Source organism: Anopheles ziemanni, chromosome 2 (genome assembly GCF_943734765.1).
Source record: "Anopheles ziemanni chromosome 2, idAnoZiCoDA_A2_x.2, whole genome shotgun sequence".
Classification (NCBI taxonomy): Eukaryota; Metazoa; Arthropoda; class Insecta; order Diptera; family Culicidae; genus Anopheles; species Anopheles ziemanni.
The window spans coordinates 29,426,625-29,440,142 of NC_080705.1; the positions used below are offsets into that span (position 1 = coordinate 29,426,625).

At 47.6% G+C, this 13,518-nt stretch overlaps 2 protein-coding genes across 2 annotated transcripts; one reads left to right on the top strand and one right to left on the bottom strand.

Annotated features, from left to right (window-relative positions):
* The first annotated feature begins 22 nt into the window (after positions 1-22).
* On the top strand, positions 23-2,427 carry LOC131284863 (engulfment and cell motility protein 1). Its single transcript, XM_058313725.1, has one exon. It carries the CDS (start codon positions 65-67, stop codon positions 2,222-2,224), a length of 2,160 nt encoding a protein of 719 aa, XP_058169708.1. The 5' UTR covers positions 23-64; the 3' UTR covers positions 2,225-2,427.
* An 840-nt stretch (positions 2,428-3,267) lies between these two features.
* LOC131284852 (villin-like protein quail) lies at positions 3,268-12,357 on the bottom strand. The gene is made up of 5 exons (XM_058313714.1): positions 12,325-12,357; positions 5,884-6,093; positions 5,595-5,803; positions 3,683-5,525; positions 3,268-3,609 (listed from the first exon to the last, which is right to left on the bottom strand). The coding sequence occupies exons 1-5, from the start codon at positions 12,355-12,357 to the stop codon at positions 3,274-3,276; spliced, it is 2,631 nt and encodes an 876-aa protein (XP_058169697.1). The 3' UTR covers positions 3,268-3,273.
* Between the last annotated feature and the right edge of the window lie 1,161 nt (positions 12,358-13,518).

The following is a 13,518-nucleotide window of genomic DNA, read 5'->3' on the forward strand; positions in this document are numbered from 1 at the left end:
ATTGAAGGAGAGCCCGGAAACGGGGTGTAGCTTGAAGATAACTCAGCACAGTGCAGCAGCATAGATGTTGCCGAAACACAGCAAAATGCCAGCGATAAAGGATAGCCATATCGTGAAGATTGCGGTCGAGTTCGTGAACGATACGCAGATGTATCCGCAGCTGATCGAGTTCGACCAGCGGCAACCACTGAGCGCAATCATTCAGAACCTGTGCAGTACCTGGGGCATCCTGGACGCGGAGAACTACGCCCTGCAGTTCGATGGCATTACCTACGTCACGGAGAAGAACCGGCACGAGGTGAAGAACGGGACGGTGCTGAAGTTACGCTTTTCGCCCTCGAAAACGACCAACGATATTTTGGACAAGCTGAAACGCGGCACACACGACGAGAAGGTGGCGGTACTGAAGGAGCTGCAAGTGCTAAGTGCGGACAATACCTTTGCGCTCGAGTTCATCAAGGAGCAGGGTTTGAGTTTGATCATCGATCTGATTGAGGAGTCGAAGAGTGAGGATCGCCTCCTGGAGTACGCCCTGTGCTCTTTCGTACAGCTGATGGAGCACGGAACAATTTCGTGGGATATTTTGGAGCATTCGTTCATCATGCACAACGTGGCGTTCATCACCGGGTCGTCGAAGCCGGAAATCATCCAATCTGCACTATCTATATTGGAAAACATTGTGCAAAGCAGCAACAAGTACGCACTGGTTGAGAAGGAAATCACCTTGGAAACGCTTCTGAAGCTCTTGCGCGACGCTGCCCGGACGCAGGTGCAGCAGAACGCAATTGCACTGCTGAATGCGCTGTTCATCAAAGCAGACGATGTGAAGCGTCGTGTTCTAGCAACGACGCTCGGTTCGAAGCAATACCGTAGTGTCATCAACAGTGTCATCACGCCCACGATGGGCGCTGAAATGGCGCACCAGCTGTATGTGCTGCAAACGCTCACGCTGGGCTTGCTCGAGCAACGTATGAAGACCCCGATGGACGTGCAGGATCAGGATGCGCAGGACAAGATCAAGGAATTGCGACGGATTGCTTTCGAAGCGGACGGTATCGATCCGGACGTGACGGCTCGCCGTCAACATGGTTCGTCCTACTCGAGCCACTACAAGAAGTTGGGCTTCAAGTGTGACATCAATCCGGCACAAGATTTTTTCGAAACTCCGCCGGGAACTCTAGCGCTCGACTGTATGATCTACTTCGCGCGAAATTATACCCAAAACTACACAAAGGTGGTGCACGAGAACAGCTGCCGGGCGGACGAACACGAGTGCCCGTTCGGGCGCACCAGCATCGAGCTGGTGAAGGTTCTGTGTGACATCTTCCGCATCGGCGAGTCACCGTCGGAGCAGGGGCAGGAGTTTTACCCCATGTTCTTCACCCACGATCATCCATTCGAGGAGTTCTTCTGCATCTGCATCGTGGTGCTGAACAAAACGTGGAAGGATATGCGTGCTACCACCGAGGACTTTGTGAAGGTCTTCTCGGTCGTGCGGGAACAGATCGTACGCAGTATCGTTGGTAGGCCGGCAAGCCTGGAGGATTTTAAGTCGAAAATTCATACCTTCACGTACAACACGATCACGTCGCTACGACAACAGGAACGGACGTCGCGCGAAGAATGCGAATCGACAGCGTCGGCCATCGTGAGCCTGAAGGAGAAGATAACGCCGGAAATCCGAGCGCTCATCAAGGAGCAACGGCTTGGGTATTTGATCGTCGGTACGCGCTTCTGCAAGTACTCGGGTGGGAAGCGCGAGCGGGATAAGTATTGGTACGTGCGCCTATCGCCGAACCACAAAGTGATCCACTATGGGGACTGTGACGAAAAGACGGTCCCGACGTTGGAGGAACTGTCGAACAAGTTGGCCGTGATCGACATCCGCCAGATGCTGGTCGGCAAGGAGTGTCCGCACATGAAGGAAATGCGCTCGAAGAAGGCCTCCACGCCGCTCGGGTTTTCTCTGGTGCCCGAGAGCAGCGAGCAAACGACGCTCGACTTTATCGCACCGGATGAGGCAACGTTTAACTACTGGACGGACGGGATCAACGCACTGCTCGGTCAGCCGATGGCGAGCAAGCAGCAGGAGGAGGACTTCGAGACGCTACTTTCGATGGAGATTAAGCTGCGACTGCTCGACACCGAGGGAGTGGACATTTCGAAGGACCCCCCGGCGATACCACCGGAACCGGAAAATTACGACTTTTGTTTCGACAGCTAAACGGCACGAGGGAATGGCCAAAACGATGAACAATAACTCACGACATTTTATTTACGACATTTAAACCAAAGTTATCATCGAGAGGAAGCGTAAAAGAATCGGGCATTTTAAGCCTTAGTCAAAAAAAGTTTATCCTTTTACATTTCGAGTCTCCAAAAGTTAATGAGGGAAGTAATGTTTATTTTTGTATCTTTAAATCGTCATTCTCACGAGCAATACTTAGGGAATTTAATAGATTTTTTTAAAATTCATAAACAATATGATAAAGGGAGCAATTGTTTTGGAACATAAGTTGATGTAGACAACAAACCGAAAAAAAACGTACCGAAGCGTTGCATGCACAAAAGCGAAAAAAGCAATTTAAGTTGGTATGCATAAGTTGATAGGAAACCAAATATTCCACGCACTGTGTGTTTGCAATGTAATACTTCAGCATTTTATTTTTACAGTGTTCAATGTGCCCAGTATCTCGTTAACCGCTTTCCGATAAATTGTGCTGCCGTATTATCTACAGCCTCAGTATGTAGTATCCCAATTCCTAATGTTTTTCCTCTTCCTTACATTCTCGAGGCGAGCTGGCCAACATTTGCAAAATTGCAAGCCAATTAAGTAGCGTAGTTTTTTTGTGGAATTGTATCGTAATATTGAGGATACGTGCTTTCTTTAGCATAAATATGAGCATAAGTAAGAAGATGGAAAAACTGTACGGATATATAAAAATAAAACCTATATGCGCAAACCATTTTTTTATATCGTATGATAATAGCGGAAGAGTATTTTATTCGGTAAAAAAACTCGGTTTCGGTTACTCCGAAATATACATGTTTTACGCTAGTTTACTTGTAAGAATTATTCGGATGTTCATATCAATATCTTAATGGCCGTTTTACTGCCATCCGTTTTTAGTTCCAAAGTAGCGTTGATATTTATTAGTTTCTGCATAAAAGTTCTTCAGTAAAATAGAAACATAACAAAATGGGTTAAAAACGTGGTCCGGGGTAGGACCGTATCGTTAGTACTTTTCTAGTTAGGTATTCCCCTCCCTCGAATCAAAACAATTTCCGGAGCTTTTTCAACTCCACCTGCTTCCACTTGGGCAGCTCCTCGAACTCGTGGTAGGTCATGTTAAACACGGTGACAAAATCGTCGTGCGTCAGGTGTACCTCCTTCCGCGTCGGATTAATACTGGCCGGCAGATTGGCCGGGTCACCGCGCAGCATATCGAGCGGGTACTTTTGGTACCGGTCAAAGTCATCGCTGCTGCCATCGTCACTCCGCACCGAGGAGCGTGGAATGGGAATGGGCGCCCCGGGGAGTCGTCCACCAGCACCGACCCCGTTGGGGTAGTCGATTTCCGCCCGAAGGTTTTCATAGAGAACACATGTCTGGAACAAAAGAGGAAGGTCATAAGAAGATTGTGGGGGAATTTTTCTCTCAAATACAAGTTCACCAACCTACCTCGTAGTACTTTTTGTCCCACGTGTCAAAGAATCCAACGAACGTGATCGGTTCCTCACCCTGACGTACAGTCGCTATCGGCATCGAAGTGTCGCGCTGTACCGGGTGGCTCGCGATAAGTTGCTTGGCCAACTCCCAACACTGACCGTGCTCTTCCGGCAGCGTATGATCTCCGATCCATACGTACACGATGTTCCCGGCGTCCAGCAGAAACACACCGTCCGGTCGGAGGTCCTGCTGGGAGAAGCCAAATATCTGACGTAACGTCGGCTTGCCTTCTTCCGGGAGCTGGCACCGGTAGAGCGCTATCGCCGCATGGTCCCACGTTTGTGCCACGTTCATCGGCACCGGAGCGATCACGTTACCCGCCGTGGTCGTTTTCTTCAGCTGCTTCAGGAACTTTTCTCCGACCGAGCTAAAGAACTCATCCGTCTCGTTGCCCTCCATCACGAGACTGTACTCGCCCAGGTGGCCCGCGATCGATTTGGCCATTTCCCGCGAGTCCCCCGTCGAGTATTGGCCGCACCAGATCCACACCTCGTTGTCCGGCGCTTTCAGGATGTAGCAATCCTCGGGATAGTAGAGTGTCTTGCTCGACACCTGCACCGCCTTGCAGCTGTACGTGGTGTTTCCGACGACTTTTAGGACGAAGCTGGTCGGGTAGTTACGTATGTTGACCACCACACCCGCCTGCTCGAGGCTAGGATCCTGCGCGTTCAGCACGATCAGTGCACCCTTGAATATCTGCAGGAAATGAGGCGGCTCCATACCCTCGCTGATGCGAATCTGAACCACATTCTTCTTCAGATGGTCACACAACTCAGCGAGGAACGCTTCCCCGAGGGTACGATGTTCATGCGGTGCGTTTAGCCCACACCACAGATAGACAATGTTGCGGATCGAGTTCGGAAGCGACCCGTTCGCGTGTTCCGTGCTGCAAGCGACCTGATAGTGCACGGCGTAGCAGTTCCCAGAGTAGAACGTCTTCGCGTACTTCGTGGGAATCTCCTTCACCTCATCCACACCGATCTGGTATACCGTCGCATCGCCCGATCCATCGTCCATCAGTTGAATGCGAGCTGCAAGGCGGGGTCGCTGGATCAGCGTAAGTGCATCAAACTTCTCCGATATTCCTTTCACCGTGTTCCCGTTGATGTCGGGGCTGGTCCACGCGGGGAAGAGGCTCACGAACTCGGCCGGCTCGAGCCCATCGATAACGCGAGCCACCGGCGTACTGGCCGGGTAGCCCTTCTTGATCACGTACCCACGCACGTGGCGCATCGCTTCGGCACGGTTTTGCTTATGCGAACTGCGCCCAATCCAGATCCAAATGGCGCTCGGGAAGTAGTCGACGATGTAGATACTATCGCGCCCGTACAGGTCCGCCTGCTCCAGCGGGCCCGTCTTGACCAGCTCCACCCGAAACACCCCATCGACCGTGTCGCACTGGTAGAGCTTTAGCAGCTGATCGCTGACGGTCGGTGTTAGTGGCATCGGTTTGACGAATCGTTTCGAAAGGTTCAGGTACCCATTCCAGACCTCCTTCCGGGCGGCCGTCATCGACTGCTCGTAGCCATCATCGACGATGGCCAGCTCGGCGATAGCGTGCAGCTCTTTCAGTCGTTTGCCGACCTTCAGACCGAAGATGCGCTCGGTCGAGCCAGTCGAGCGACCGATCCAGACGTACAGAATGGTGCCCGTCTGCAGGATCATCACCTGACCACTGTTGAAGCATTGCCAGCTGATGGTTTTCTGCTGGACGCACCGTTGCGGGGCAGTACCGGTGATTTGGTAAAGCCGTGGTTCCACCGGAGTCGACGAGGCATCACACCCGGTATGTACACTACGGAGAGGGTGGAATAACATTACAAACAATCCAGAATCCTGCACGCTGGTCAGTGTCTCTACTTACAGAATTCCTTCCTCCTTGAAGTAAGAGAGAAAGCGGATGCCCTCATGGCCCTGCGATTCGCGAAACTGTGTCGTCTTGTGGTCCAGATGTAGGTCCAGCTCGATGATCTTGTACGCGGCGGACTTGGAACGTTCCGGCGTTATGTTTGACCCGAGCCAGAAATGGATGTTCCGCTCGATAACGGCACCGGGCGTTTTTATTTCCCGACTCTGGGAAAGAACGAAATGAAAGAAAGTCTTCTTGTCACGGCATATTCCACGGCTGCATGTTTAGTACATGCGTTACTTACGATCGTGCTCTTGTCACAGTTGGTCCCTGCCAGCGAGGCCGCATAGATGACGTACGTGCACTCATCGTAGAACGTACCGTACTGGTCCTTCGGTAGCGTTTCCACGTGATCGTTCTGAATACGCCAGATGTGAAATCCGATCGATCGGGGACTGATCTTACGGAACGCCGTGTCGATCTTGATGTCCTCATACACGGGACGTTTCTGATCCTGGAAGTGGAAAAAATACAAATACTTGGCGTTAGCACGACGATGCGAAAAGTGGAAAATAAGAGTTTAGGCAATCGCAACGCGCATAAAGCAAGGAAACAAATGCCGTGATATAATCGCTAGGAAAAAGAGACAAATTACACGTCACACCTTTCTGTTCCGGCCGTTCGAAATGGCACGAATGGCGGTAATTCCCATTCGTGCCGGCCGTTGTGTAAGATAAACGCTCCCGTTACCACCGTTACCAACACCGCATGTCTGCCTACTTCGTTAAATGTAGTTCTTTTCCTGCGATTGTTCACATACTGCGTCGTGTATGGCAAGGTTGTGTCTCATCAGCAACATCATCATCATCATCAGCGATGGTGTTACGCTTCGGTGGAGAGGAAAATCGATGGAAAGAGACCTTGCAACGGGCAACAGGCAGAAGTCCACCAAATATCTGGCCACCACTAGGTTCTAACATTCCGTGGCACCGTAGATGATTTGTTGCCTTATGCCATTACCCTCCAAAAGCCACATAGACAATCAATCCATCAATCAAATCGTCAGAGCGGGAATCCAGGGAAGAAAGACTTACGAATGGAGAGCTTGTCATATGAAATATATGTTATTCTGTTTAATTTTTGGAACTATAACACATTTTCTTCTACCAACTTCGGTTAAAGGGTTGAATTGGCCTTCGGTGGAATTGTTCCCATAGCGTCGGAAATTGCTACATAACTACCGGATCAACTACAGAGGCAAGCTACCAAATACCATAACTAGAGCAGTTCATCTGCTGGCATCCAACACCTGGCCACACGTGTCGGATTGCATTCGATGCGCACGTACATAATGGAGTTGCGTGTGCTGCGTCCAAGGCGTGGTATCCGCTGACGCTTTGGGATTCTAGAAAAGGCGACCGGACCCAATTTTTCTATAGCCTCCCAATCGAAGGTTGTGGTAAAACTGGTCCCAACTTTAATGTGACGTGTGTGGGATCGGGGATTGTTTATTTAATATCGTGCGTTCCCAACCTAACCATCCTATTGTTCTAGTTTGATCGGTTGCTTTTGAATTTGGTATTAGTAGATGGAATCCTGGGAGTGTCTGAGGGGTTCGTCATTGCGTTCCGTATGTAAAGTAGGTCGATAGGGAATTTAGTGAACCATTGGTTTTGAATAAGTGGGAACATAAGGAACTCCGTTGGATGCATTTTGGTTTGATTACAAACTGAAACAATGGCTATTTTATAGTTTTTGTATGGAACTAAACAATAAAAATTTATTACTCTAGAGATTACTCTTAACATAAAAATATTATAAATTGAATGAGAATAACCATTAAAATTGATCAATTAAGTAATCATTAGAAAGTGCATCTTTGCAGTGAACGCATTCTCAATTGGGAAATCGCTGCCCAATGAATCCCCAACTTCCTAATATCTCATCATTAGTGCACCTAAATCAACTTCACTCCATCCAAAGAGCGCTTATTATGTAGCGTAAATTAGCCCAATCCAATCAATTAACTCTCCTTTACTATAATTCACTCAAACGAACCCTGAATTTAGGCACATCGTCTTGTCTACACGACAACGAACTGCATCGTTTAAACTTCCCAACCATGATTTGGAGATCTCCTTAAAGCCTATTGCCTATAATTAATACCCACCATTTTATGGGGCTGTTTTGTTAATAGATCGCTTGGGCCGGCGAGAGTTGAAAGAGCTGAGCGCACTAATTTTATGTAAATCGTGCACTTTCCTTTCGCTTCACTAGGGAGTCTTTTATAATTTGATTACGTTTCGGTTAAAACTTGCTCAAACCGCAAGCGGAGCGGTTGGTTAGAAATTGCCAATCAATTAAACGCGCGTAAATTGTAGGGTGATTAATAACTAACAAAACATGGCTTTACTTTACTCCGAGTTTCATTAAAACAAACCCACCCATTAAGCTTTTAGTAGATAACCCCTCCGTTCGGTGTTTGGCCACGCGCAAAAGCTAAGTGTACTGAACGTACCCCGTTTGCGATTTAATGACCTTCACACAGTTGGTAATTATGCATCATTTACACCTGTGCACATCAGCAATTTTCCTTTCCCAACGGAACACCGTGTAGAAAGGCGGGATGGAATTTGAAAAAAGCGGGCCATTCCATGCGTATGCAAACAGACAAGACAACACACGCTTTCCGGTGCATCTCGATGCCGTTACCGTTGTCTTTCGGTTTGTTCGTTTCGTCTCTGGGTGGGAAATCTTTGCCGAGTGCGAAAACGGTGGGGAAGATTGTCACTTTGGCCTCTGGAATCTGCACGTTTGTGCGCATCGGGAATCACGGTAGCACACCGCAAACCGGGTATACATTTATTGCTTCGACGATGATGATGTACGTCCCACGGTGCGGTTTGTGCTTTTGTTTGCAGTCGCTATTTTCCCGACCCCGGGCTAACCGTTATAGAGTCGTCAATCGAAAACAGGACCTGGTACATGTGTATGCATATTCCCCTAGACATTGCATGTAGCACAATGTAAAACGGTATCATAAATGGTTCGGCAACCATCGACCGGGTTCGTTGTTGCTCGTGCGAGATCTGATTCCCTCGAGCGGCCATGATCAAACACCACGCATGGCCATATTTGAATATTGATGCACCGCAGCGTTAGTTCGCCAAGACAATGCACGGTTCGCTCGAGCCTGCTGGAGACTTAGGGCGAGAGGTTTTTCCAAGCATCCTCTTCCGGATACGAGACGGAGAGAAAATGGCTGATTTCTCATCACATGAAATCCAAACTCGGTTACGACTGTGACTAATGCAGCTTGCAACTTTTATTGAGCCCGTCAGGTGCATAAACATACCGTTTTAGTGCAATTTTATGCCCGACAGGGTCGGTACCAGTGATCGTTTATTTGTAGAAAGTTCAATAACCCAAGCGGAAAGTGCTGAGATCACCTCAATTTGAGGAATTAATTAAAACAGGTTTCGAACGGCATAAACACAAGGTCACATTTATTAAACACTCAACATTTCTTCGACACGGAAAATATATTTTCAATTGAACTGGATCGTTTAATCAATTATGAAAATTAACATAAATAGGTGGAGTAGAAAAAAGAAGTGACATAAAAAAAACGGATTTGAAATAGTTTACAGTCTGTGAAACTAGTTTTTCTAATTGGAAACGCAAAACACTGATGCACAGCTAGCGTTAGTCGTTGGTAATTTCTTCAACGAACACGCGATAATCAAATCGACGAGGTGCGAACGATTCGAACAGGTGTCCGTCTTATCTGATTTTCTTATCCGAAGCCAAGGCCACACTCGGGACGTTCCGAGTTGCACCTGCGAAACGATGCGTCTTGTCATCGCGAGGCGAGCTTTACTGAAGCCAATTTTACGAGCTTGTTCCGTGCGACGGAACATCGTTCCCTTCAGCGGCAGTCCCGAGGTGGCGGAAATCACGCGTGCCCCCGAGTGCACGCGAATCCACTAACGAGCCTGGAAACCTGCGTTAATGTAGTGCTTAAATTATGATCGATCGTGAAACGGGTTTTGCAGTTTTGTTCCACCGCACGATCGTTGCGAATCCGTGAAAATTCAGCGCGAAACTACTACCGGAGGAAAAACTGATTCGCGCCGAAAGGGAAACGGGTGTAACGGGCGTATCACGTCAGCGCCGGTCCGATTTGATGGCTTGGCACGAAGATCATCATCATGGATCAGCCGGCCGGTTAGGTGGCTGATTTGTAGGTGATTAGGCAATTCGATGGAAAATGAAGGGAGAAAAAAACGGCAATGGGACCGCAGTGGCCAAACACGTCCCACCAACAAACGTTCCATTACGTTTCCGGCAGCAGCTTTGCTCGCTAATCGCTGCCTGTGCAAACAACTTTGGTTTTCCTTCTCGTTTGGGTTTGGCTGCAGTTCCGAAATCAATGTTTAATTTTTCGGAAGTCGTAATCGACGACGCAAGAGAGACTCCCCTATCCCCTGGGGAAAGGAGGAAAAGATGCCATTAATTAAAACCGAGCGCGCGATTGGGAATCGGATCGGGCGGCCGGAATTTCGCCGTGCCGGTGCAGCTTCGGTTAGTTTTTGAGATTTAATTTGATTTATTTGGTGCTGGAAACCATTTAGTCGAACCCCGCAGGGTGGGATACTTTCCAAGCATTTTCCCTTTGGGATACGGCTTTTTTTTTCCTTCGGGTGGAAATGTACCGGATGAAAACTGGAGAAAAGCTATGCTACGCACAGTAAATCACAACCAAATCACCCATCCCAAGGCGGTGGACAAGACAGAGAGAAAGAAACTGTTTCCCTAGCGAACATTCAAATAAGGTAGAGATTTACGAGATCATCTCGAGCATTCGTAGTCGAAGGCCGGATAAATTTGCCAGCAACCAGAGGAAAGCGAGGGAGAAAGATCGTTAAAAAGTGAAACAACATCTTCCGTTTCCTTTACTTTCCTGGGGTGGAGGGAAAAAGGGGACGTGCACGTGCTAGTCTTAGCATAACATTCAGCCAGCAGCAAAAAGACGCAGCTTCCCGATCTCGATCGTCAATCTGCTTGATGTTTCATTTTCTGTGCCATTTTTTTGCCAGATTAAATTATCCACAGCCAAAGACGTCCGCGCCCGCGGGATAAAGGAAAAGCCCAATGGCGATGATGCCGCCCGTTGATGAAAGGAACCGTTGGTTTGGTTGTGCGAATAAAAATAAGTAGAAAATAAATATGCAAACCGTCCAGCACGTCTTGGCGCGGAAAGGTAATTGAAAGGTTTGCATATTTTAGTCCAGTTAGCCGAAGTACAACAACTTGATTGGGAAGGGGGTAAATAACGGGGGTTTCTTTTTGATCCCAATGCCGCCATAATTTTGCATAACTTTGTTTGTCGTCTCGCGAGTTTCAGAGAGTGATAAAACAGGGACACACATATTATCTTGTAAAACCAATCGATCAGCAAGTTTCTGTTTTTCGTGATGACTTTCACCCTCAGAATGTTTATGTGATCTTGACATAGTTTTGCACTAACAAGCTTCCGGTGCAATGAAATTACATATCATAAGAATTCAAGTGTCTACAACGTCCTCATAAAATGTTTCTTTCACACGTCCATTTACACTTTATTTTTCTCCAAACAATTAAAAATCTAAGCAAACTGATGACCTATCAATTAAACAAAAACAATGGAAACAATTCATTTTCTTAGTGGAATTGTTTGAATTTAAACCGAAAATGAATGCCGCATAAAATTCTCCCAAACACAATAGATTATCATAAACGTTAGCAACAGTTTTTGGGTGATAAAGCTTGTTCGGGTACGATCGAACCGCACACTGAAGGAGTAAAAACCTCAGTTCGTTGGCATTAGGAGATCTTTAAAATCAACTTTTATGATTTCCTTCCAAATACTAAGTGGTGCTTGGCGGGGATGTATGGTTCCGATCTGGCGGGAGAAAGGTTGGGGGTGGTAAAATTAGAAAGAAGGAAGAAGGCCCTCCACCAAGCGGTACCACTCGCTTCCGTCCAACGAAATGACCGAAGGAAGTGAAAAGGTAAGGGCAAACGGCTCATTACACGATATCTAATGGCGGCGGTGGCGGCAGCGGCTCGGAATACGGCGCAAACAGTAACGGCCCACCATAAAATGGACGGAGAAGGGAGGCAAAAATAATCATAAAAGTCCAGAACCACATGAAAGCGTGGCCAGGAGCATTAACGTTTTCCCTTGCTTTAGTAACTCCGGAGGAGGTGGGGAGTGGATGCTTGCAGGTGGTGAACCGGAGGCAAAACAAAAACCACACCGACGTGCCACGGATGATGCACTTGCTCAAAAGCGTCCACCATTAGACGGTGAGCATAGTGTTGATGTCGGCATTTTACGTACGAACTAGAAACAGTTCGAATGTTAAAAAACATTAATGTGTATACGGAAAACGTGCAAGGTATTTGTTTGGCCACTTTTCATTAACCAACATCTGTGTTGTAGCGATTTTCATGGGAAACGATTTTCAAACGTGATTTCATTTTAATTAAATTTAATGGCTTTTGTTATGTTTTTCATAGTCTTTTTGGTACTTTTACGTCACATTCCACTTTCCTTCCATCATTTTACGTAACATGGTATCAATCGTAGTAGGTATTGGTTTGGAACCATTGGAAACTGAAAAGTAATGTAGAACACAATAATCTGAGTCGAAATGAAACTTTACATTAATTTTTAAACTAACCCACTAAATATACATACGTAGTCCTTCTGATTGATGTCCAATATCTGCATTTTGCCGGAAGCTTTCCTTCTCCTTAAAACAAACAATCACAACACACTTATCCTAAACTGCCCTTGACACCGAGCAACACAACGCAATGGTTGCTTTTTTTAAACTCTAAAATTATCACGAAACAAGTTGACGAGTTTCCACCGCAAAGACGTTCACAAGTGGGTCCTTCTCTGATTTTCCGAAGAAAATGGAAAGTCTCCCGAGAGCAAACACTAGGAGACACCCAAGAACAATTACTTCTAATCTTTCCGGTCACAGTCACACCGCTCACGGGAGGTATTTCTTCCCCTATTGTATTGATTTCACTTAGTTCGAAGGTAAAAGACGACCGCCTTTCCGTGGGAGAACAGTTTTCATGATGCACTACTTTTGCTCCAAACTGCTTGGAAAGGTGGACGAGGACAAAGAAAAACGGCTCTCTAAACACGACACAAACCGATTAGGTGTAATTGCAACGCAAAATGCAACGGAAATGACTAATAATGGAAGCAACGCGAAGTGAAATTTACGAACGACTTGCGCGCCGTGCCAAGCGACGAACGTTTCGCATCAAGCGACGACACCGGAATGAGCGCAAAACCATCGCTCAACTGTTGGCTCCGTTCCGGGGCAAGGTTCCGTGTGCTTTCCCTCTCCATCGCTCTTTTGGAGGCGCTTTTCTCTCCAATGTGGGAGGAGGGCGCGGAACGGCCCATCAGACCAGAAGGGTTCGTTTTGTTCGTTCGACTTCTGGCGCCTTGTGGGGATTGTGTCTTCTTGTGCATGCAACTGCACTATTGTGACCGCAGATTTCCGGGCTCGCGGTCAACCGGGTGGCTCGGTTTTCCTCCTCTATGAACCGAGCATCCGTTCGGAAACGGCGATCGATACACCGAAGATCCTGCGTGGTTTCGGAAAAGCATGTCATAATGATGTCGATGATCGAAACAACCATCGGAGGGCGGTAGAGACCGATATCCCAAGGGGACTGGGTGGTAATTCAGTAATGTGCGGCCCGTGATGATAATGAAGGGGTTTTCGATGCTTCACCGTACGCTTGAATGAATATTTTTGGCCGCCTTCGGCAGTGTCTACTCCCCGTCCGTGGGGAAGCGGGATATGTTTAGCCCGCTGGAGATAGGGTGCCCTCAGTGTTTCTCTTTCCTTCCTCGAAAGGGTTG

Bases quoted from the DNA above. Each gene is read 5' to 3' on its own strand.
- LOC131284863 (XM_058313725.1), top strand. From the start codon at position 65: ATGTTGCCGAAACACAGCAAAATGCCAGCGATAAAGGATAGCCATATC.
- LOC131284852 (XM_058313714.1), bottom strand. From the start codon at position 12,357: ATGCAGATATTGGACATCAATCAGAAGGACTAC. The intron at 5,526-5,594 runs GTAAGTAGAGAC...CCCTCTCCGTAG, and splicing joins TTCAAGGAGGAAGGAATTCT to TGTACATACCGGGTGTGATG. The intron at 3,610-3,682 runs GTAGGTTGGTGA...CTTTTGTTCCAG, and splicing joins GGGACAAAAAGTACTACGAG to ACATGTGTTCTCTATGAAAA.